The sequence below is a fragment of the Tripterygium wilfordii genome, chromosome 12 (assembly GCF_013401445.1).
Source record: "Tripterygium wilfordii isolate XIE 37 chromosome 12, ASM1340144v1, whole genome shotgun sequence".
Taxonomy (NCBI): Eukaryota; Viridiplantae; Streptophyta; class Magnoliopsida; order Celastrales; family Celastraceae; genus Tripterygium; species Tripterygium wilfordii.
Genome location: NC_052243.1, coordinates 3,647,567 through 3,672,925, shown reverse-complemented (window position 1 = coordinate 3,672,925; position 25,359 = coordinate 3,647,567). Strand labels below are relative to the sequence as shown.

Below are 25,359 nucleotides of genomic sequence, written 5' to 3'. Positions count from 1 at the left end.
AGGCTTGGCCTAGTGTCAAGCCCAACTGAAAGACCAAGTCTCCGGCAGAATCTCACCTCAACACCCCATTGAAAGAGACATTATCAAATCTCTAATCATCTGTCAGCTTCCCAAACATGAAAAATAACGGTAATGTGGCTGCTGTGAATTGATTGTGAAGCTTACTTCTTCTTCTTTTTCACCCCTTCCCATTTTTAGTTTACAAGGCCAAAATAAGTGGATACAATCAAGAGAAACTGACCAAGAAAGAAGTTGCTGCAATACCAAAGAAATAAAAGGGATTTCATCACAAAACTCACCAAAACAGTGCCATCTCACACTACCAGGAACTTACTTGTAAAGCGGTCTCGTAAAAAATCCTGAGCGGATCTCCCTGCAATTCAGAATATATAAATTCAAGACTTTTGTACCCTCAAAAACAATCTAGCTTGATAGCAAATCAACTATGTACACTAAAAGAGTATCATTATTCATTAGTCATTACCCTCCTTACGAGTGTCTCTCCACTCGCCAGGCAGGTCATAAACCTTCTTCTCCCTTCCTGACATTCTGCTCCGTCACTGCATTTCCCCTTCCTCCTTTGTCTTCTACTTTTCACCTCCTTCAGTCCCAAAAGTCCAATAAAATGAAATCACACTCATGGAACCAAACACATAAGCAGTACCAATGAACCCTCTTTCGACCTCTTCACATCCAATAAAACCCGAAAAGAAAAGGATAAGGAATAAAACCTTACCGGGCTTGACAATGGAGCTCTCTTTGGAGATAGGCTTGTGATCATCGCCGTCGTCATTCTCTTCCTTCTTCAGTTTAGATGCCTTGGAAGTAGCAGCCTTAACGGGTGGTTCAAAATCTCTATCTTCTTGGGGCTCTTGTCTCTTAACACTCGCTGAAATAGCATCGTTCCTGTCCTCTGCTTCCTCTTTCTTCACAGGTCTCTTCACTTAACTCCATGGGGTCTCCTCTTGAATGGAGGCCTAATTACCTGCTCATATTTGTTCTTGTAGAACTTGGAGTTTTTACTTTCTTTTCTTCTTTTCAAAAGTCCAGAAAGAAGGGGAACTCTTTTGTAATTTATGTATGATATATGGTTATGAGAGAATAAACAAGCTTCATTCAGTCACAATAGAGTTATATTTTACAATGTCTTGCTCGAATGATTTCAACAGCCTGAAACTAGCACATGCTACAATTTTCTAGCAGATTTAATTTAGAAAACCTAGAACTAGATCACACTACAATGAGGGCTTACACTAATTTGCTCCAAGCTACTATACCTAACAGGCTAACATGAAGCCCATAAGAATACAAGAAAACATAAAAGGGAACCCCCCAAAAAAAATACACACAAGAAATGCTTCATGTTGTGGAGTAGGAGTCATCTGTAGTTTGAAGGCGAGTTCTTCAATTTGGGAACTTTAAAACCAGAAGTGAACAACTTCGGACACTTGGAAATGGGCACACTGTCAACTCCTTTTCTTTTTAAACTTCTGCTTTCCTTTACAAAGAGATGAAAAAGACAGGTTTTAATATCTTTTCCAGTTTCAAAAAAAATAAAAAATGGATACTTTAGTGTTAAATTCATACACGGCAACCAAAAATATTCCTTATTTGTACACTAAAGCATCTAAGTGGATTCAAACACAAAAAAGCTCTGAAACAGAAACACAAAGGCAAGATTCAAAATGTTAAGATCATTGGAAAAATCTTTCCAAATGCTGCGCCTCCCAAATGTTATTTACCTGATGTTTTATTCAAGAAAAGTATCCATAAGCCCCCAGAAAATGGTGGATTTTCCTCTTGTTCCCTCTATTTTATATCCTCGAATAAAGTAAAAAATTATTTTTGTAACCTTTTCTGATATCTCAGTTTCAGAATGAAAGGCTTTTTCAAAAAACAAATACAGCCTCATTGAACGGAAAATAGTGACTACTTGTCACAGCCAAAATTCTCACCACCTGACTAATTTGAAAGGGGAGAAAAGACATGATTTTTCAGGTAAAAAAAACTCTCATGCACAAGGTTCCCACAATGAGTGAAGTCGAGGAGGATAGTCAGGATGTACGCAAACCTTACCCTTACATAATATTTAGAGATATGTAGAAAGACTGTTTTCAGGAATTGAACATGTGACTATTACCTCTAGACAGGATTTTCAATGACAGAAATTTCCTCAGATATTTTCATTGATACAAGGCTTTGCACTAGTAAATTCTGGTTAATAGACTCTCATAACAATCTATTGGAATGCCGCGTAAATTGTTTCTTTTGATTGCACCTTCTTGGCGCTGATCTCCTAAGAAATTTATTTTTCAGTTAAAAAGATTAGATAAAGTTTGATCAATGAACCTTCAAAACAAGAACCAAAAGAAAAGGCAGATATGGCAGGAAACAATGATTGCAGCACCATCATCAGAGCAACTAGTGGTCAAAAAGTGTTCATAAAAATATTTAATACATATGTACCTTTCCAATGTCACTCGCAGCAGACACTTCTTTCTTCATAATGATATTACTCCCATCTCTACCATGGTTCTTGTCTCCTATCATAGAAGTTCCCCCTCTCGTGCAACGCTTTAAAGCAGGTGTACTTGAAGTGCTTCTACATTTTCTTAAAAACTCCAAATCCTGAGAAAGTTTAGAAATTTGTTCCACTGACTTATTTGCGTCAGTCTCTAACCCAGCTACTTTAGCATTGAGTCTTGCAATCAATTCATTTTTCTCATCATTAGAGGATTGAAGTTGCTCCATACTGCCAAGAAGTTGCACAATCTTCCCATTTGCTCGTTCAAGATCAGAATGTTTACTCTCTAGTCGATTGGTGAGATTTTGTTCCATGAGATTATATTGATTCCAAACAAATTTCTTCTCAGCCAATAAAGCAGATATCTCAGAACTCTTTTCTGAAGCTAGCTTCTCATAATCATGCTTCAGCCTTCGTACTTCACCATCCAGCATCCTAGAACCAACATCCTTGTCAGTATCTCTGTTTCCAGATTTTCTTTTGTCAGGTTTTGAGGAGTTTCTTGAAGAATTATCCTGAAAACCATAAAAAAAAAATGGGCATATATTCAGAGGAAATATCTTCCTTTCTTTTTTGTATGGCTAAAATTCTGTTAAAGCACCAATAGGGTGAAACCCAGAGAATCAGAGGAAACATCCATTGATGAACTTCAACAAATTATAATTGGACTTACCCTTATGGACTCAGAGAGGTAGTCAAAACAAGATTTGAAATCTGCCAACTCATCATCTTTATCCCCTGCAATTAGGAAAATGTAATGTAATGCAATGAAGCATAGTTTAATCAAGGCAAAACATAAAAATGCAACTACACAAAATAATGCATAGTTGCAGCACTTGCCCTTCAAAAAATATACAAGCAATATGCATACATATGATTTAAAAACCATAAGAAACCATTCATTATCATATCATAAATATCATATGAGGAGGGAGATATGTACTTGGAAGTTGTACATGTCTATATACCCAAACTATAATTAAGACCACTTTGTGCCCCTTGGCAGTCAACGACTGGCCAAAGTAACGGTCAGCGTGTTTAAATGCACATGTGACTGGTTGCTACTTCATTCCATAACTTTGTCATTGGCAATGTCAAAATAACAGTCTTTATTATTGTAGTTTTTTTGTAACTCTCAGAATCACATGTTCATATAGACAAATAAATTTCACTACTTTAAAATTTCAATGCCAATGAAATGAGCTGCATTTCATCCTGGTAAACCAAATAAATCACAAATTAACATGCAAAACCCAACAGCCCCACAGCAGAACTTGGAAGTTGAATTTAACTTTCTCTTAGAGAAATTTATACATCCAAATGAAGGATGATGAGGACTATAAATAATAAAGAAGCCAGAATCACTGACCCAAATTCAATTTGTGAATAGCAGTCTCTCTCTGCTTCACAGCTAATATCAAATCCGCTTTTGCCGCATCAAGCATATGCACTCTATCTTTCTCCACTAAATCCTCCTTCATCTGCGCAAATAAAAAAAAAAAATAAAAACCCTAACTTTAAAGAAATTCTCAGAACCCTAAATCTCAAAATTCCAAATTCCCTAAAAATTTAGGGCTTACTTGGGAGATACGATCTTCGTAAAATCGAATATTAGAAACTAGTTGATCGTGTTGCATTTTGATGCGATCTTGGAGAATCTTCCTCTCTTTGACGAGTGTTTCAAGCTGTTGTTCCTGGGACTTCAACATCTTCACCAAGCCGTTGAATATTTTGTCCCATTTTTGACGTTCTGATGGAGATCCCTGAGAGCGCCTCGTTGTGACCATCGTGAATTTCTACGAGCTAACGATTAATAGAAGAAGAAAGCGAGAGAGGAGTAGGCGGCGATGGCTAAAAAATGACCGTTGTAATTCAAAAGGGAAAGAAACTGAAGGTCATATCAGTCTTATCGGATTGTATTCGTGTCAAGTATCACGCTTCTTCGCCACTTCGCCACTTTTTGGGCCTAACTAGGCCATATTTAAATGGGCTGGGCTTCTCTGTAATATGCAAGTTGCCGTCTCATCAACGGAAATTTTAATCACACTCCGATTTTTATGAAAAAGTAAAAATACCCTCTTATTAGGTGCAACTCAAAAAATTTTTAAATTTTATAATGACACCAAAAATACAGAAAAATATCAGACATTTTACACGTGTAACCCAAGCATTAAACATAGGTTAAAAAGAAGGAATTTAGCATTAATGACCCATAATGCTCAATTGTAGTCAAGATCCTGATAACTTCATGATTATACTCCCCTTCTTTAATGGCACTGTGAAGAATCTCAGCTTCATCGTCGGCTAATCTCGCGTTCACTTCATCTCTGGTGGACCTATATGCAGTCACTAGGCCAACCAAGAGCTGTGACAAGCAGTGTTAGTGAACTTAATTACTAATGATATAATTACACTACAAATCTGCTTGTTGAGGTGCAAACCTTGCGTATGTCATCGGTGGCGTGGGATGCCAAATCTTCCTCCAACGAGTTCTTGTAGTGAATCTGGTAAGGCCTTTCTCACAACAAAGAGCTCGTCTGGGATAGAACGCAAGCGCTTGATAAGATCTTGAAAAATTTCTCCATAGTGGAGCCTGATAGAACGCATTCGATTGTTCTTGTTCGCAACAAAGGTCTCGATCCAGCAACCAAGTTGAAGCTTGGCACATTATTTGTAGTCCCAGCGGCTTGTCGATGGCGTGAAGAGTCTCCCTTCCCCCTTCCATGCTCCGCGGCGTGCTAGAGGGTACTAGGTTTCTCCCTCACTGTGCTCTGTTTTGTTCTTCAATAGCGTGTAGGGGTTGGGATGTTATCAACCTAACCTTAAAAAAAAAAAGACGCAGTCAACGCAAAATCAAAGGAAGTGGTTGGGATATATTTAATAAAAATCGGGGTATGACTAACCTTCTCTTTCATCCAACCTTCGTAATTGTATAAAAGGCAAAAGTGAATTCGAAAGGAAAGGGAATTAAGGGATTTTATTTAAAAAGGAAAACCCATAAAAAAAAAGCTGATCAGTATTCAATGATCTCCAAGGGCATGGGAATTGCCGAATTGGGAAGTATGACCCCCATTCGTACGGATGCCGGGTCTATTCTATTAAATCAAATGAATCTAACCATATTTTTTCTGAAAAAAAAGTTAAATTCAATATGAAAAATATATAATGATTCTAAACCATCAAATATAAATTCAAAATATTTATGTTTTGATTGTTGAAAAATGTATAATAATTCTAGACCGTCGGATGTAAACTTAAAATATTCAATATTTCGATCATGATGAATTTGATTCTTATTTCAAAAGAAAATATGGTTGGATTCATTATATTGATCCAATAAGCAATTGACAAAGTCGGTTGTCAATCATTACCCAATCTCTAAAGTTAGGTCAGTAATAATTTTGAGTTTTGAGCAAAGTCGGTAGTCGAATGTATTGGTTGTTCGGTCAATAATGAAACGACTCGACCCATGTAACCTAGGTGAGCTCGATCTGACGTGTGGCCGACTATCCCATCCAAAACGGTGCGTTTCACTAACGGACTTGCATAGGCAACCGGCTTTAGCTTGTTTTTAATGCGGACAAGACTAACGGAGTGTGTTCCGAAGCCTTATTCGGATAGTCCGAGAAATCTGCACTGTCCTTAACTGTTGATTCGATTTTGTTAGCGGTTCAATCTACCAGACTTGCCTTGCATTCTACAGCTACCTCCACCTACCACCAACACTCATCACATATAAAATGCCGGACATCGAGGAGGCATGTTCCTTTCATTCGTTATACCGCACGAAGAAGCTGGTGTGTCCTTGTCTGTTCCCAGGTCTGATTTCTCGGCTTTAATAGTTAAAAATCCTTTCTGGGTATGATTTAGTTGCTATAGATACACTGTATAGTGATTCATATATCTACAATTTTGTGAATATTTGGAATTCATATGTATTTGTCGCCATTTTGTTCTGGAGTTGGGATTTGAGGTCGACATGTTGTTTTGAACTGGTAAGCATGGATTAGATTATCCCGTGATGTCAACGATCACACTTGCTTATTCTGTATTATGTTATGCAATGCTGGTTCCACGAGTGTTTGCTTGAAATGTTTGATTAATTGGGTTTTCAGGTGATGTAAGATAGTTGACTTTGGAATGCAGTGCTTTCATTTGTTTAAATGTGATAAGTTTAGAAGTCTCAATTTCCTGTCGATTTCGATGCGATCTACGCCCCAAGTGTTCTCAGTATGGAAGATTGTTTAACTTTTGGACATGTACTTGATGATGAATTGCAGGTGACTGAAGCATTGAACTGCTCTGACAATTCAAGAATGTCTCCAATTGCCTTGGATTTGTCTCAAAATGGAAGTTCCAAGAATCATGAGACGGGGCGCAGCATATTTGAGATAGGGGAATCCGATATCACGAAGCTATTGGATAAGGCAAAACCTTTAAATGTGGAGAGGAACAGATCATTTGATGAAAGGTCATTCAGTGAATTGTCAATAGCTTCTCCCCATCTGTTTCATAGAAGCCATGATAACCATTTTGACTATGGATCTCCACGAAGGTCGGGAATTAACACACCTAGATCAAGCAATCACTGTGAGTCGCATCAAATGGTTGGTGATGCTTGGGATGCATTGAGGCTTTCATTGGTTCACTTTCGTGGGCAACCAGTTGGGACTATTGCTGCACTGGACCATTCTGTGGAAGATCTTAACTATGATCAGGTGAATCCTCACCCTCTGTCTTTGTTCCATGGTTATTGATCACTACTGCTTATATTCTAATCAAATTGATGAATGAAGTTAGCGAAAATTTTTACATGCTGAGGTCTGGAATTAATTTCCTATCAGTTTATTTTTACAACTTTCTCCAATGGAATGCCAATTAATCCATTGTGGGTTTAGTTTTAAGGGTTCAACGATGATGGATGTCACCAATATAGATATCTCCCTTGTATAAGAAATTTATGATATGAAATGACACTGAGATGATGAAAATATGCATATCTTGACTTCCAAGAACTAAGATGATTGATCATTGATCCATTATTGTTGCTTTTCCTTTTCGTCATAAGTTTCCTATCTATACTATACTTGTATAAAGTATTTGACATTGCTTGATTGTGTTAAGCCATTGTCAGGAATTCGACCACCATGAGAATACTTTTTTTCCCCCCAATTTGCAGGTTTTTGTTAGGGACTTTGTCCCAAGTGCCTTGGCCTTTTTGATGAATGGAGAACATGAAATTGTCAAGAATTTTCTCTTGAAAACTCTTCGCCTTCAATCATGGGAGAAAAAGGTTGACTTGTTTCAATTGGGAGAAGGAGTAATGCCGGCAAGTTTTAAAGTGCTACACGATCCTGTGAGAAAGTATGAAACTTTAATAGCAGATTTTGGTGAGAGTGCAATAGGAAGAGTGGCTCCAGTTGATTCAGGGTTTTGGTGGATCATATTACTCCGTGCATATACAAGGTCAACCGGGGACTCTTCCTTGGCTGAAATGCCTGAATGCCAAAGGGGTATGCGCCTTATCCTGAGTCTCTGTCTTTCAGAAGGCTTCGACACATTTCCAACTCTGCTCTGTGCTGACGGATGCTGTATGATAGATCGTAGAATGGTTGGTTTCTTCTAGTTTCATCTCTTTCAATTATTATTATTTTTATTTATATTCCTTTTTATCTATTCCTACTTGTTTATGGCTTTGCATTTAAGAACAAGTGAATCTGTAAAGTTGCAGACGGTTCCATATTACTTGTTTCTTCTACTCCCTATCATGCTCCATGAACTCTCCTATGTTCCTGCTTCTGTCAACAAAGCCTTTCCGTTGTCCATGCCCCAATCGATAGATTTTGTGCTTCCAAACCAATTAGTTGTCGTATGGACCTTTTGATCTCTTTTAAGTCCCCCAAATGCAATATCGTCTTTTCTAACTACATCATTCTTTTGTGTTGCAGAAAGCTAATTGTGTTTATTTTCATTCAGGGTATATATGGCTATCCTATTGAGATACAAGCACTATTTTTTATGGCTTTAAGATGTGCTTTGCTTTTGCTTAAGCAAGATGGAGAGGGCAAGGAGATTGTGGAGCTAATAGTGAAACGCCTTCATGCTTTGAGCTATCACATGCGGAGCTATTTTTGGCTGGACCTGAAGCAACTTAATGACATATATCGGTATAAAACAGAGGAGTACTCTCATACTGCAGTTAACAAATTTAATGTAATGCCTGATTCTTTACCAGATTGGGTGTTTGATTTCATGCCAAAGCGCGGTGGTTACTTTATCGGAAATGTGAGTCCTGCAAGAATGGATTTCCGTTGGTTCTGCTTGGGTAACTGTGTGGCTATTTTGTCATCTTTGGCAACTCCTGAACAAGCTGCAGCCATAATGGATCTGATTGAATCACGCTGGGATGAATTGGTTGGTGAAATGCCACTGAAAATATCTTACCCAGCCATAGAGAGCCATGAGTGGAGAATCGTAACTGGCTGCGACCCAAAGAACACTAGGTGGAGTTACCACAATGGAGGTTCTTGGCCAGGTGAGACTCTCGGTTACCCTTCTTGCACGATTTCTTGTTCGAATTCTAGAAACGACATGTTAAAGCCTATCACCTGCTAAATTGCGTTCGTCTTGAAAGAGTTTTGTACGTCATTATTTTGCAGTGCTTCTGTGGCTACTCACTGCTGCTTGTATCAAGACGGGGCGTCCTCAAATTGCAAGACGCGCCATTGATCTTGCTGAAAGTAGGTTGTCAAAAGACCATTGGCCTGAGTACTATGATGGGAAGCTTGGCAGGTATGTCGGAAAGCAGGCTCGTAAAAACCAGACTTGGTCCATTGCTGGATACTTGGTGGCTAAGATGATGCTTGAAGATCCATCTCATCTGGGCATGATATCACTCGAGGAGGACAAGCAGATGACGCCGCTAGTGAAGAGATCCGCTTCATGGACATGCTGACACTCTTTATATTTTTCACACGTATATCTCTTCAACTTCTTCTACATTCGACATGTCCAAACATTTTTTGTCAGATTTGCAGGCTAATTCTGAAACATTTTAAGCGTAATACGAGTTGATTGATGTTAAAAACTAATATATTCTTATATGTTTTGAGTAGCCTGTATGGTTTTCTTTTTCTTCCATTTTTATTTTCCGCATATCATCTTCTGGAGGAAAATTGGGGATGCGGATGATAAAGAATGATTGTTCAATAAGGCACAAGGTTGGAAAATTAATAAGAATGTGCTTGTAGCTTAGAAATTTTCTCAAACCCTTCTTCACCTTGCAAATTCTTCGAGTACTCAGAATCAATTTCCTTCATGGATTTGCTGAGAATATCCCACAAAGTAAGCTAAATCTTTGCGCGCATGTTTTTGTAGTCCCGTAATTGTCAAGGCGAATGCTTGGTAATGTTATGACTGAGTCGGTAAGAATTGAACTCACGACATAAAATCATAACCAGTTAAGACTAGGAGTTATCCCTTTTGAAACACCTTCCTTACTTTTCATTCAAAAAAAAAAAAACACCTTTCCATACTTTTACTTGTATTTTACTCATTTATGTATATTGACATGTATGTTTTATTTAAAGCTGTCGAGACTACTAATCAAATCCTTGTTTATAACAAGTTTACTTCAAATTTTTTATTGAGCTTATACAAATTCTAATACGATCGTGTTGGTTTAGTGGTAAGGTGTATGTTAGTCATGTTCTGTTTCCATGAGAGTTCAAATCTAATATAAAAATTCGGATTTATGTTAGGATTTGGACTAGGGAATGTGGATTGTGGACTACTGTTATGTGGATTGTGTTTTTGGACTATTTTGAACTATTATGTTGCATGTTGTATATGTGGTGGATGATTATTGTATTCCAAATTCTTCTGTGTAAGTCTGTATTTTATTTTTCACCTATTAAACCAGACTAAACCCTGTAAGATTTTTTATTTTTTTTTGTCTGGGACTAAACTCTGTAAGATGAATCCATGATTCCATTGTTGTCACTTTGTTATTTGACAGAATGTTGACTATTTAAAATGAGTCGATCTCTCTATACTGTAGATGCCTTTTTATTTCTTCCAGTACTTTTGAGTTTGGACTATTTTATTTGGATTCACTTTTTAAAGTATGAAAAGGGGATTGCATTTGGCATTTGCCATCTGAAAGTTAATATTTATTTTATTGCGTTCCATGACCCGACCCGACCCGACCCTGCACATCCGTTTAAACCAACCTTACCCAACTCAAACCTTAAACCGGGTCAGTCACAGGTCATATTCGAACTTATTAGGATCGGATGAGGTCTAAGTCCAAACCCGACTAAATCCAACCCATATTCAGGAACACCTATTGGTGGCTTCCTTTCAAAGTAATTTTAAAATACGCTAATTTACATTGGTATTATAAATAAAGCCACATACTAACCATATTTATTAAGTCCCGGAAGAGGAGGAGGAAAGAAACATTATTGTCAAATAAACCCCACACGTAAGGGCATATTAAGCATACATATGCCAAATCCCAAAAGACACTGCCCTCATCCTTACTGAGTAGGCCAAAATAGTAGTCCAAACTCTAAAATACCAAGAGAAAATTTTAAAAGACAAATTAATCCATGGTTTTCAACTTCCATTATGAATCGTCTTTGCCAAATCAAAAGATGATGCAGGAGGGGTAGACGCCTCTGAAATAAACAGTAACACCAGTCGTTAAAGAATGATAAATATTTAAGAACTAATAATTTAACTACGTTTAAATGTGAGAGAAACTACAGCATGTCTCCCACTTAGCCATCCAAAATACTGTTCCAATATATATGATGAGAGAGATTAGGAGAGAACGAAGACAACCCTTGTAAATGGTCCCATATAAGGAACCATTCATTGATTTGAGGCGCTTAATCATACTGCTCACCTCACTAAAATGACTCTCCAACACTGAGGATGAATTAATTGGAGAACCACATAATTCCATTAACTCCACCAGGTTGGAAGGCTTTTCAAGAGTTTCAATCAAGTTAAGTTGTTCCCTTGCTAATTCATTGAAGTCCAGAAGGACCGCCCCCATGCGGAGGAAGGCAAGATAAACAGGGTACACAATAGTATTACAGCAACTATAACGGACGATATCAAAGAAATGCAAGAAATGGTCGATTTGACCGCGACAACTAGGAAGGAATTACTAAATGAAAAGAAATTCACACTACTACACAGACTAGCAATTATGGATTCTGCTTCATTCACCACTACAATTTGTTTATGCTTCAAATCAGATAGTTCCACCTTTTGATTTGACAAATTGATTCGAGCTGCAGTCAGAACATAACAGACAAAATAAATAGATAAATGGACAAAGAAAACACATACTATTCCAAACAAAAACAAATAAAATCAGTAATAAACCTTTTGTGAATTCATCTTCAAACTCTTTGTGAAAGACATATCAAAAAGAGATTCAGATTGTATCTCATCCATATTCAAGGCACTGTACTGCAAAACAAAACAAAAAAACTTAGAATGTTCAATTGTTAGGATAGTGTATATGAGATGAAGAAAATGAAGTGATTAACAAGTAGAATAAGAAAAATGCATTTAAAGGAGAACCGCCTTCTATCTCAGTCATATTCAAACTCTTGAATTGCAAAACAAAACAAAAAAAAAAAAAATACTCTGAATGCTCTAATGTTAAGATATTCTATATGGGATGATGAGAGTGAAGTAAGTTAAAAAATGTACCCACAAGGTGTGTGAAGGATGCAAGACAGAGCATTCTATTTTAATATCCAAGAATTGTTGTTTCTGCGAAACTTAAAAAGAGAAAAAATAAAAAAGAAAAAGTGATGTCTATGGGCATGCAAGTGACAGCAATACTATTATTATATTCAGGTACTAAATAAACTACTAATGAATGTCTTATGACTGTTATCTTCACATTACCACAAAGTCAAAAAGTAATGGACATGGAGGGCTTTGTAAATGTTGTACAGAGTCCCTCAAGAGAGAGGCGGAGGGAGAGGGAAAAAATGTCTCATTGTAGATTCTTCTTTGATATGACCAAAGGACGTTAAAAGGGCCTCTTAACGATAATAGATTGCGGTGGGTTTTGTAGGGAGAGGTACGACAATGGAAAAAGTGGAGGGATTTGTAACTGTTGGAGAGGCACATCACCCACAAAATTCCACAAAAAGATATGCCAATGTGGATCTTTAATGCAAATCACATTGTCAATGGGTTGGGTTCCTTCTGTTATATCCCCCTGCTTTTTTTTCAACCTATATATAGTTTAATTCCACATATTCTTACCATTCCCGGTCAAAAAGTGGTCAACTTTCCTCTCTTCTTGATTGGACGAAAACATTGATTTTGTCATCATAATATTATTTTCTTGTTATCCATGAATATGTGATACTGGGAGGATATGAGAGACGAGGAGATGAGAGGATGATTATTTGTATAATAAATTTAATTAAAGGATTACAGTTGTAAATTTTTTTATCGAGACAACATATAGACACAAAAAGTAAGATAATTTCATGTAGGAATAATTTGATAAATTTAAATATTTTTAAAAAATGCATGTACAGTGGGTCAAAATACAAAATACAAAAATGTTAAAACTTCCATACAATTATTTATCCATGAGTATCCATAACCCTACTAGCTAGAGATATATGAAAATAACAAGAGTCTATAACAGTATAATAAAGGCTGAAATCACATAATAAGATGTTGAAACAATGTAATAAAGGTATGTGAACATATATCGAAATCGTCAGAAAATTCTCGACTTGGATCTTATTGAATTTTTTCCCGGCGACACTAAGAGCATATTTCGACTTGTCTCACTACCCTGAGCTCGATTCCGACAAGTTTAGCTTGCCACAAACAATTTGGACGCTCCTATAAAAACAATGTGAAAAGATGTCTGGTTCATTGAGAAAATAATGTAATAGGTAATAAAAGCCGAAATAATGTAATAAATGTTCATGTTGTTATTATTGCAGATAGTGTAATAAGGTACGATCATGCGAAAAATATCGATAATGGGTCTTGTTGAAAAGTGTTTTACATGCTGATTCCGAATATGTAATTTTTATTTCCAAATCTAACATATATTTTGAAAGGAAAAAATGTTTTGAAGTTTCGGTTAGAAAAAGAAAAAGTAATTATAGATACTTAGAGATGTCTGGTTATGTACAATAAGTACTACCAGGCAAAATAAATGTGTAAATAGCGGGCTCCCTAAAGATACTAACTAAGACCAATGTCCAGGCCCAAACATCTTGTTTTATGGGCTATCTTTGGAAATTATAATGGGCTTGATCATATTCATTAGGTAATTACAGATCTGCCACTGGGTGGGCTCGCCACTTTTACACCAGCGTTTTTCTTACGTGATAGTTGAACAACCAAAAGGTCCAAAACCCAATGACAATATCCAACTCCCACCAAATACCGTTTAATTACAAATCACAAATCGATCAAACAAAAACATCATTAATTTGCAACTTCGACTTTCTCAGTCGCGCGAAGAGAGAGCGGAAGGATAGGGAGTTAGGGACAATGAAGGCAACAAAGAGACCAATCCACGCGGTGTCGACATGGGTCCGGCGGCAACCAACGAAGATCAAGGCATTCTTGGCGTTAATGTCAGGAATTGCTGTTCTGGTGTCTCTTCGATTGATCGTTGAAGATCACGACAACCTCTTTGTAGCTGCCGAGGCTGTTCACGCCATTGGAATCTCCGTCCTCATCTTCAAGCTCATGAAGGAGAAGACTTGTGCTGGTAATCTTATCGTATTTTCTTTCTTGGGTTTTGTTTGTAATTTGCTTTTGTTCGCATAGAATGCTGGGTTTGGGTTTTACGATTCTGGTTCGGACTTTTAGGCTTGATCATATCATGTCGTCGGGTTTACTGAGTTGATTTATTTGGGTATCTGAAGGGGGCTTTTTGGTAGGTTTTCAGTTCTATTTACAAAAAATGTTGAGTCTTGTTTCGATATTCAGATTTTAATTATCTGAGAGGAATAGTACATTACAGGAAACAATACAGTCTGGAGCTGGTTTAGTCTATGAAATTGAGAGCCGGTTTGACTATTACAATCTTACATTGTCTAAATGCACGATCTCTGGTGGCTTGAAATTGAGAGGGAAGCTGTCTGCTTTTGGCCATTATTTGGTGCCATCATTAGATGGTTCTCCCTCCATGATGATCGAACGGTGTATTAATTTCAGACCATATCTGAGTAATGTAGCTGGTAACTGTCTGGACGATTGTAATTTGTAATATTGTGTTTCCTTCTGAAAGTAGTTGATATGGTTAACCTGTCTAGGTGTACTCCGGTAGCACCCCCTTTGTACCCTAATTTGCTTCTTGCACAACCCAGTCGTTTTTTATTTTTGTGAATAAAAATGCAGTAACCTGGTGCATATTCTTGGACTTGAATTTCCTATGAAAATTGGAATATCAAAGTTTATGGGTACAATGTCCAATGTTTTTTCCTTGTCTTATCATGCTTTTGGGTGCTAGTGAGTGCTACCTATTTTTGCAGCTTGATTTTCTACCAGCTACATTACATATAATGAAGATTGAAAATGTCATGTAAAATTTCTGTAAGTGTACTGATCTGGTGTGCATCGAAAAGGAAGTGTACTGTTCTTGCTAACACATAGTCTCATACAATGTGTTTAGCTCCCCTTATAGATGGAAAGATGAAATTCTTTATCTGAATCTAAGCTAATTTCTTTGCAAGCTCCGACTATTTTTAGGGGATAACATCTATTAGATGGTCTTAATAGTGTCGGTATGTGGAAAACCCTTACTGTGTGCAAACCTATCACTTTGGTTTGACAACCTGTAGTTTGGTTCTTTGTTGTTATCCTTCTTTCTCTTTATGATTTTTCCTACAGCGCTTGTTGGATTTTTTTTCCTGATCTTCACATCCTTTCAAATTCATATGTTTTGCTCTGATATTAACACTCTACAGTCTACAGGACTTTCACTCAAATCACAGGAACTAACAGCTATGTTTTTAGCTGTTAGACTCTATTGCAGCTTTGTCATGGAATATGATATACATACATTACTTGACTCAGCTACACTGGCAACAACCTTGTGGGTTATATATATGATTCGTTTTAAGCTGCGGTCCAGTTACATGGATGACAAAGACAACCTTGCAATTTACTATGTGGTAAGTTTTGTTTAAATTTTACTTTCCTTTTTGTACTTCTTTATAATCTCTTTAAGTCTTTCATTCAGTTTGGTTTCTTTTTTATGTTCATATTGACATAGTGTTCTTAATGTTTCTGAAGGTGTATGTTGTGGTGACGGTAGCACTGCAGAAGTCTATTTTCCTTTTTAGACATATGAAACCAAAGTTTTCTAATCAAAAGTGAGATACACTTGATGGGAAGACCGAAGATTTCAAACATATAGTGGGTTCAGTATATAGGAAGTTAAGCACGCATTACAAATAAATTATCTACAAGTTTAGGGTTCAGCTCTCAATTGTCTTAAAAGCCTGATTCCAGAAACCAAAAAAATATTCTTCTGGGAAGATACTGGAATGTGGTTGAAACTATCAAGTTATTGGTTGGATCGTTGATAGCACATTTGCGAGCAAAGATTTTTGTCACGTTTTTTAATTCCTTTTTCTTCTTATGGACAAACCCTTGGCCTAGTGGCGAGGCGGCTTTGCTGCAATCTAAAGGTCATGGATTCTAATTTTTGAAATAGCCGCTCGACGATTAAGCCTGCTTACATCTAGCATTTCTCGAACCTTGCCTCCACCATGGAAGACTTGTGCATGAGAGTTGTTTAGCTTTACCTTTTGAAGCTTTTTTTTTTGGGCTCAAGTATGTTGGTCTTTTGTATCTCCTACTTGCCTTCAGTTATTCCTAGTTTGGTACTCGATACTTCTAGGATTTGGTAAGTATCAATAGTTACAAGGTGATGATAGTTTAGCTTGTGTCTTCATGTTTGGCCTCCTTTAGAATTTAGCAATTATCATTTTTCTAAATTGTTGAGATGTAAATATCATTTATTTTGGTTTGAGGAGTATTGAGGTGTTTTTCTGCTCACCTAAGTTTGTATGAATTAATAATCTCAATTCCAACGACCTTAGCGTTGCGCATGATCATATGTTAAATTCTTCATTAAATAGACACATTCTTGTGAGATCCGATTATCCATCTAGGACTATAGCCTCGGGAAATTTTTTTTCCGTTAGTGTTATTGTACTCGTTAATTTCTTGCATCTTCTCTTTCTTGAAGTGTTATACAAATTAAAATGCAGATAGGTGGAGCAGTGTAAGCTGCTGCAATAACTTAGTTGATTAAAGGTTTTTTTCCCTAATATACTGTGTTTTTATTAACTCATTGTAGGTGATACCTTGTGCTCTTCTGTCTTTAGTTATTCATCCAACCACCCAGCATAACATAGTTAACAGGATCTGCTGGGGTTTCTGTGTCTATCTGGAAGCTGTTTCAGTACTCCCTCAGCTACGGGTCATGCAGAATACAAAGGTATGATAGAAAAATACCTATACATGCCTCTAGTTTTCACAAGTGTTTTGGAGTTCTGACTTTGAATGTTTATTATTACTGCATCTTAAGATAACCTTTTATTCCGTCCACTTTTCAGATTGTTGAACCATTCACGGCGCATTATGTGTTTGCACTTGGAGTTGCTAGGTTTTTGAGCTGTGCGCATTGGGTCCTTCAGGTTTGGTTATGCTGCCTATAATTCTTATCGATTGTTTATATGACAATACATGTGATTCCTTCTATTTGAAATTGCTTTATGAGAAACATATTGATATGGAGAATAGACCAAACACTAGTATGAGTAGCAAAGATGTGTGAAATGTGTGGCCCTTGCACACTCCTTGTGAATACTCAGGCTAATGTATTAACATTATCGGTTACACATGACCCACGGCACCTAGGATATTTGTTAGTGTTGTGGCAATACTTGTTGATGAGGTCAATCCCTCATGATTTTTCTACTGTATAGCCAGCCATATGGCCTCATAAGAGACACAGAGTGCATGCTATAGCTGTTGGTAAATATATAGGGCTTATATTTCGTCTGGGTTCCCATGCAAAATAGCCACGGTCTATGTGAGGTTGGTACTATCATGCTCTAATTGATCACTTGGAACCTAGTTTACATTGGCGGCGCGAGATTTATCATAGTAGAATTTGATTTGGTAAAATTCAATCCTTATCAGTTTCAGATTGACTGTAAGTTACATTTAGACTTTTAACCAGTAGTCACTTAAGATTGTTGATGACCTTAGTTTGCTTCATCGGTCATTCAACGTTGCTGACTCTCCGGGTTTTGATTATTCATGAACTCTCCATACATTAACCTCATTTAGTGATGGTCAATTCTTGCATCTTTAAATGTTGGCTCCTCCTGAAACTCTTTTATGCAGGTGTTGGATACTCGAGGACGCCTATTGACTGCCCTGGGTTATGGATTGTGGCCTTCCATGGTTCTCCTGTCAGAAGTTGTCCAGACATTCATTCTTGCGGATTTTTGTTACTATTACGTCAAGAGGTTTGTACTTGACTCTTAATCCTGCTAGATTTTGGAGATTTCATACTTGGAGGAGCATTCTTGAACTGTTTTTCTTGTTAACAGCCTTGTCGGCGGACAACTTGTTCTGCGTCTTCCCTCCGGAGTCGTATGAGTTCAATTCACAGAGGTTGGAAGTAGAAGATTGGCGATGTAGCATTCACAACTTCCACAAGTAAATGGAAATCTGGGAATGTAAACTGCCTTTCCTCCTCTAAGCAAAATTGTTTGTACACTCATTTTCTTTTCTTGTAGCTTATTATAGAGAGTCCTGCTTAGTAAGTGGACCTTGAAGTTGGCATTGGTTAAATTTTGACATATAATTTGATGGAGTTATTATGTTAAGAAAAATTAGTGCTGCATTTTCTTTAATTCATAGTAATGCGTCACTTGGGTGTTGCACTATGTCACTTGGATGTTATTTGTTTTTCTTTAACGTTTAGGTGTCTAAGTAACAAAGTAGTTTGCATCGGGAGGGTGAAGTTGATTGTAGTTTTTTGTCGGGAGGTCGCAAGTTCAATTCTCACCATCAACAGTTCTGGACCGGTCTTAACTGTCGCTAGCATGTAGCGGGGTTAGAGCTAGTCTAGTTGTCTGGTGGGCACGAATTTAGGTTTCTAACTTGCAAGTTCACAATACTGGCAAGAGATGGCCACTAAAAACCAGGAGGCAGGGAGGGCCTAGAAACAGTGTCGTTTTGTTCTGAACCATGCACCATTGGATGGGCTTCGGATTATTTATGGGCCCAGTTAAAACAGAACACCTTTGTCGCTGAATCTGGGCTTAATTTTGTCTGTAAGCTGAAAGTCCACTCTTTTTGTTCTCCTCTTCTTCACCAGTCAAATTTCAAAAACCAGCCAGTGGTGGGCCCCAAAACTTCCAGCTTCCACAGTTGACATTATCCCATGTTTCGCGGTCATGGAAAAGGACAGTACACTCTCTTTTTTATAGAATGTTTTTTTTTTTTTAATGCAGAGGAAAAGAACGAGAATTCTCGAATTCGAGACCTCTATAAAATATCATATACATGAGTCTCATATGAGTTATTCGTGATAAGGACAGTACACTACTCTCCGCTCCGCAGATTCTAACTTTTTTTTTTTCAAATGTTCGCAATATCGGTTCAAATTGGATTATTGCTGTCCATTATTCTGCCTTGAAAGAAATAAAGAATTAAGAACGAATAATTTTGGTCCAACCTTAGTTAAAACTTTTATCTCAAGTGAGTTCTTGAATCTCCCCACACTCGCAAATAAAGAATTAAGAAAGAATAATTTTGGTCCAACCTTACTTAAACTTTTATCTCAAGTGAGTTCTTGAATCTACCCACACTCGCAAACCCCCGTGGACTGAAATAAATGGATGTAGAATTGTTCCCAATTAGACTACATTTATTTTATTTGTGCACTTGCACTTGCTTGGAGAACTGATTCACATTCTCCATTAGAAGAACCTTCTAAGTGAATGATTCATATTCTAAGCTTTCCTTAGATGCCAATAGGACTAGATGTAGTCACAAGAAGCTACCATTACCATATATCCTGCTTGAACAACAATGCCACCAAGTCTACTAATGAGATTAAAATTCAGGATTATGCCTGGTAACGGGCAAAATCAGGTAGTTCTTTGACGACTTGGTTATCCAGTTGTTTGGTTTTTCCGACATATCAGTGGTCGGGGTAGAGGTCAGTAAGCTATTGTTATTAAGTGTGTTCAAGATAAGTTATTAGTGGTTTGATCGGTTTTTATTTTTATTTTTCGGTCAATTCTCACTAACATATGTTTGACAATAACTGACCAAACAGTCGATTCGGTTTGACACGATTTTTTTGGACAACCCTAGTTGCTATGTTCCTGCACAGGAGAAAACATGAGATTTGGGGTCCCACGGAGTATCTCAGGAGATGCTCAACTTAGTTCGGATGCTATGAAAATTGATTAGGACTTGGAGCTTTCTCTTTAGCTAGTAGATAAAAGTCAGAACGTGAGAGATAGTTACTCAGGTGGATGTCGCCTTTTATACGAAACAGGCATAACTGATTATCCTTGATTGTAGGCAAGATACCCAAGGATGAATACCCTCTTGATTCCCTTCATGTTCGATAATGAGTCATCCTCAATACCCCGAGGTGTTTTGGTCACCTGGGATTCTCAAGGTTATACATGTTAGACCGTCCTGAGGAGTCCTGCCAATGTGACATCTTGACCAACCGATATGTTCCCCAGCCCAAACACCTCCTCTTCAATCAGAAGAGTAACGCATGACAACATCTCATTAGAGGGGTAATTTTGATATTATGAATGTCAAATTTATGTTGATACTAGTTTTTGATTTTACAAATGCAACTCTCAGTCATCCTGCAATATACTATTTTTATAATATCAGAACTTTTTTACACTTGCGCAGTTGAACAATGAAACCAAAACAAAAGAAAATATAAACACCTTCAAATCTAGTCAGAATGGCTAGAATGTGCTTAACAAACAACATAGTGGAAATAAAGAAAAACTGGAAACCAACCATTGCAGAAACCTTTCTTCTATACCCACCCCAGTCCCTAGCTAATGCTTTCTCCCAATCTCAGAACTAATAAACACAAGATTATTACAATTTCACATGCTTTTGTTATTTGCACAAGTCCCTGACTCTACCATGCAATGCAAGTCTAAAGGTTGACGAGGGTTGGGGCAGACTGGAGAGGATTAGTAAGCAAATGCACCACCTCCCTCATAGTTGGTCTATGAGATGCCTCATCTGCAACACACAACATGGCTATCTTGTACAGATTTATGACCTCTGATAGCGGGTACCCACTAAGCCTTTGGTCCACCACTGCAAGCACTGAAGCACTAAGCCTTTGGTCCACCACTGCTAGAACTGAAGCAGCAGCATCAGGCAACTGAGAAATCTCTGATGTAGTTTTCCTAATCCATCTCACTATGTCAACTCCATCCCCAAACTCCCCCACTGGCTTCCTCCCGGCTATCAGTTCCAGCAACACTACGCCGAAGCTGTAAACATCGCTTTTCTCGTCCACCTTTAACGTGTAGGCATACTCTGTTGTTCATCAAACCATAAGACCATGATTCAGTGTTTTGACCATAATCAAATGTTGTGCTAAAATCACACACAGACAAAGCACACAACACAACGATCGACTAAATCAATAACAAATAGACCAAGTATACAAGTCAAAATACAGGTTAATTTAAAGAGATTATATGGGTAAATCTGCTAACCTGGTGCGATGTAGCCATACGAGCCAGCGATGGAGGACATGCACTCTGATGCACCGGCATCCTGCAAGAACTTAGCGAGTCCAAAATCAGCGACATGGGCCTCAAAGTCCGAGTCCAGAAGAATATTATTGGACTTTACATCTCTGTGTATGATCAAAGGCGAGCAGTCATGGTGAAGGTAACAAAGGCCCTTCGCAGCCTCAACCGCGATCTTATACCTCGTCTCCCACTGCAAATGGCCTCCTTTTGATCCGTGCAACATCTCTCCCAAGCTTCCATTCGGCATGTACTCGTACAACAAGAAGTTCGTGTCCTTGTTCGACACGTAACCCAACAGTCTAACAATATTCCGGTGACGGATTCGGCCCAATGTTTGGATTTCGGCCGAGAAACCGTGGTCGCTGTGTCCACTGCCACAACCCACTAGTCGCTTGATCGCCACATCAACACCATCCGGCATGGACCCGCGATAAACGATCCCGGCACCGCCTTTGCCTATTATGTTTTCTTCTTTCAAACACTCCAGCACATCCTCTGCTTTGAAATCAAGCCGATGGAATGCAGTGAGCTTCCAAGTCTTTGATTTCTGGAGCTTCTTATTTCTCAATCTGTAGACGGTGACGATTATCAACAGCAAAGCAGTGAAGAACACAATGATTGTGAGAATAAGCTTGGACGAAGAGAAGAACTTCTTATGGCCGTGACCAGAGGATTGAGCAGAATCAACAAAAGACCGGCAAGAAACATTTCCTGGTGAACAGAGATTGGGATTGCCGGCGAATGCATTGTCCTTGAACACCTGAAACTGCCCACCGGTCGGGATTCTGCCGTAGAAGTTATTGTCGGAGAGATCGAGAGTTGCTAGGCTTGTCATGTTTCGAATTTCAGCGGGAATGTGGCCTGTGATTCTATTCTGAGAAATGTTGAAAGTGCCAAGAACCGTTAGCATAGCGATTCCATTTGGAATTTCCCCACTAAGATTGTTTCGGCTCAAATCAATTGCGTTAAGGGATGTGCAGCGAGAAATTGAATCAGGGATTTTCCCGCTAATGTTGTTTGCGCTTATGTTGATCTTCGAGAGGGACTCTAGACCGAAGATTTCATGTGGAATTTCACCTCTAAATCTGTTCATTGCAAGGGACAATATGTGCAAATTTTTCAGATTCCCAATTGCCGGAGGAATGCTGCCGCTGATCCAATTGTTAGACAAGTCCAAGAATCCCAACGCATCACCGGATGCCTCAGACGGGAGCTCGCCGGAGAAGTAATTATCATACATCTCGATCACCTGCACTGCCGGCAAGCTGAAAATCCCGGCAGGAATGGTGCCGTTGAGAAGGTTCTTCGAGATGCGAATTCTTTCCAGCGACCTGCACTCGCCTAGCTCCTCAGGAAGCGTTCCAAAGAAGAAATTGTCCATGAGAATAAACGTCTTCAACCTCCCTCCTTTACACAAATCCCGAGGAATGAGTCCAGTGAAGTGATTCTCCGAAACGTCGACGTACAACAACTTACCATTCCGGCCGAGATTCTGCGGCAATTCATACGTGAAGTTGTTTCCCCAAACATAAAGCGTCTCAAGAAACGGGAAATCACCGACGAAATCCGGGATTGCACCGTAGAGGCGGTTTCTAAACACATTGAGTAACGTAATGTTCTGCAACGCAGAGAAGCTCTGCGGTATCTCTCCGATCAATTCATTGTTCGAGACATCGAATGATTTCAAACTAATTAGACCGGATAGTTCAGGGGGTATATAACCCGTAAGCCGGTTCAATTGAAGGAACAATGAGTGCAAGTTCTTCAAATTACTTAAACTCGTGGGAATCTCACCGGTGATGTTACAGCTTGCCATATCAAGAAGCCGGAGTTCACTCATCGATCCAAACTCCGGTGGAATACCTCCGACGTATGAGTTGAAGTACCCAATATACATTTCTCTGAGATTCTTCAACTTTGACAAAAACCACGGCGTTTTCCCGGTTAGTCCAATACCATTCAACCCTAGGTACTCCAAGCTCTGTATCTCAGAATAACTCTCCGGAATTTCACCGGTAAAGTAGTTCCCTCCAAAATGAAGATGTTTCAGATTCTTCAGTTTCGTTATCTCCACCGGCAGAGAACCGGCGAAGTTGTTGTCGTAGGCGTCGAGGACCTCAAGCTCCGTCATGCCAAGAGTGATTTCACCGGGAAAGTTTCCTTGGAAGAGATTGTAAGAGATATTGAGGACCTTGAGTGACGTCAGGTTCGCCACCTCTACAGGAAGCTTCCCAGTAAGGTTATCGTTGGAGATGGTAAGGTTCACAAGCTTGTCCAACAGCCCTATCTCCGGCGGAACCGTACCAAACAAGGGATGAGAAAACACATTGAGAGCGACGACACGTGAGTCTTGGTCGCACGTGACTCCGGAAAAACTGCAGTGTGCATTGGGCGTCAACGAGTTGTTCTCCTTCCAGTCCTCCAGTCCAAAGCCTTTGGGTCCGATCATGGCGGATTTCAGCTTCAACAGAACATCAAGATCATTGTAAGCATAGGAACTGGAGAACAGTATGAGAATCAGAAGGAAACAAGAGATCCTCATTTTGTACTTTGTATGTGAGAGGGAGTGAACGTTCGTTCGTTCGTTCGTTCGTTACTACTAAACAGAAAGTTGGAGTGGGAGTTCAATCAAATAGCATTCAAAAATGTTTAAGATCCCTTCTTCTTATTTTTATTTTTTTTTCTTCTTCCGAGGGTTGTCCCAAATATTGAGATGACACACAAAATGGTAGATCACACATGTCTCACACGATTCAATTGAAATTGTATGTCAATCTTATCATTGGAATAGTTGGAACAAAAAAAAAAAGACATAGTTGGGTCAAAAAGCATTGAGAATCGTAAGACTGTTGAATATTGTTTAAGAGTCTTAACTTATGGTCTGTTTGAGAGTGCGTTGTGTTTTGACCTCGTGACGGTAAAATTATATATTTTTCATTGATATGAATTAATTTTTGTAAACATATGAATTGAATTATAGAATTGATAGAGATCAAAATTGGGAAAATCTTATGATTTAACGTCGAAAATGTAATCAACCATGCCGTGTTGGGATTGAAAATAACTTAACGCTGCTTTAGTGTCAAATTCACTGTAGTACAATAATAGCGTTTCGAACTCATTGTGATAAACATTTTTTTTATCATAAGTGAGTTAAGCCAAAAATAATACATTTGGCTTGTGGAAAACATTGCCAATAAATATTTTTTTATTAGAAGTGCGTTCAAGCCAAAAATAATACATTTGGCTTGTGAAAAACATTGCCAATAGCATCTATGGTGGATAAGAAAAAACATTAGGAATCATAAGACTATCGAATATCGTTTGAGAGTCTTAACATACGATTCATTTGAGAGTGCATTGTGTTTTGACCTAGTGACGATAAAATTACATATTTTTCATTGATATCAATTAATTTTTGTAAACATATGAATTGAATAATAAAATTGATACTTATCAAAATTGGGAAAGTCTTGTGATTTAACGCCGAAAATGCAATCAATCATGTTGCGTTGGAAAGTGAAAATAACTCTATGTTGCTTTAGTTTCAAATTCACTGTAGTACAATAATAACGTTTTGAACTCATTGCGGTAAATATTTTTTTATCGGAAGTGCGTTCAAGCCAAAAATAAAGCATTTGGCTTGTGGAAAACATTGCCAATAGCACCTATGGTGGATGGGAATTGTGTTCAATTCACTAGTATTGAAGAAAAAAACCATGAATGGACGACTCGCCGTATCAAAATTGAACGAATAAACAAAGAAAACAGTGGAAAGTAAGAGAGAGAAACGTCAGAACGACTCTGCTGCATGAAGAGAGGACCTTATTTTGACGCGATGACTCTGAAACGACCTGTCAAGGGGATGGCCTAGAAGACTCACAGGACACTGTCGTTTTCTTCCAAACCAACGATGTCGTTTTTGTGGGTCAATGCGGGGGATGCTGATCGTTTTAAGAACTGAATAAGAGGCAT

At 38.2% G+C, this 25,359-nt stretch overlaps 4 protein-coding genes across 6 annotated transcripts; 2 read left to right on the top strand and 2 right to left on the bottom strand.

Annotated features, from left to right (window-relative positions):
* Positions 1-1,094: 1,094 nt before the first annotated feature.
* LOC120010623 lies at positions 1,095-4,378 on the bottom strand. 2 transcript variants are annotated; one of them, XM_038861405.1, is made up of 5 exons: positions 4,105-4,378; positions 3,894-4,005; positions 3,198-3,262; positions 2,467-3,039; positions 1,095-1,498 (listed from the first exon to the last, which is right to left on the bottom strand). In XM_038861405.1, exons 1-5 carry the CDS (start codon positions 4,309-4,311, stop codon positions 1,379-1,381), a joined length of 1,077 nt encoding a protein of 358 aa, XP_038717333.1. In that variant the 5' UTR covers positions 4,312-4,378; the 3' UTR covers positions 1,095-1,378. The 2 variants fall into 2 exon arrangements, with proteins under 2 accessions (XP_038717333.1, XP_038717334.1); XM_038861406.1 differs by having other exon boundaries at positions 1,095-1,490.
* Positions 4,379-6,131: 1,753 nt separating this feature from the next.
* Positions 6,132-9,641, top strand: LOC120010262 (probable alkaline/neutral invertase B). Its single transcript, XM_038861001.1, has 5 exons — positions 6,132-6,343; positions 6,805-7,242; positions 7,704-8,135; positions 8,501-9,059; positions 9,184-9,641. The coding sequence occupies exons 2-5, from the start codon at positions 6,841-6,843 to the stop codon at positions 9,477-9,479; spliced, it is 1,689 nt and encodes a 562-aa protein (XP_038716929.1). The 5' UTR covers positions 6,132-6,343; positions 6,805-6,840; the 3' UTR covers positions 9,480-9,641.
* Positions 9,642-13,956: 4,315 nt separating this feature from the next.
* On the top strand, positions 13,957-18,477 carry LOC120010260 (ER lumen protein-retaining receptor erd-2.2-like). Of its 2 annotated transcripts, none has more exons than XM_038860999.1 (6): positions 13,957-14,306; positions 15,617-15,714; positions 16,908-17,048; positions 17,167-17,247; positions 17,963-18,087; positions 18,172-18,477. In XM_038860999.1, exons 1-6 carry the CDS (start codon positions 14,084-14,086, stop codon positions 18,218-18,220), a joined length of 717 nt encoding a protein of 238 aa, XP_038716927.1. In that variant the 5' UTR covers positions 13,957-14,083; the 3' UTR covers positions 18,221-18,477. The 2 variants fall into 2 exon arrangements, with proteins under 2 accessions (XP_038716927.1, XP_038716926.1); XM_038860998.1 differs by having other exon boundaries at positions 13,963-14,306; positions 15,515-15,714.
* A 1,984-nt stretch (positions 18,478-20,461) lies between these two features.
* Positions 20,462-23,985, bottom strand: LOC120010429 (receptor protein kinase CLAVATA1-like). Its single transcript, XM_038861227.1, has 2 exons — positions 21,346-23,985; positions 20,462-21,163 (listed from the first exon to the last, which is right to left on the bottom strand). Exons 1-2 carry the CDS (start codon positions 23,924-23,926, stop codon positions 20,772-20,774), a joined length of 2,973 nt encoding a protein of 990 aa, XP_038717155.1. The 5' UTR covers positions 23,927-23,985; the 3' UTR covers positions 20,462-20,771.
* Between the last annotated feature and the right edge of the window lie 1,374 nt (positions 23,986-25,359).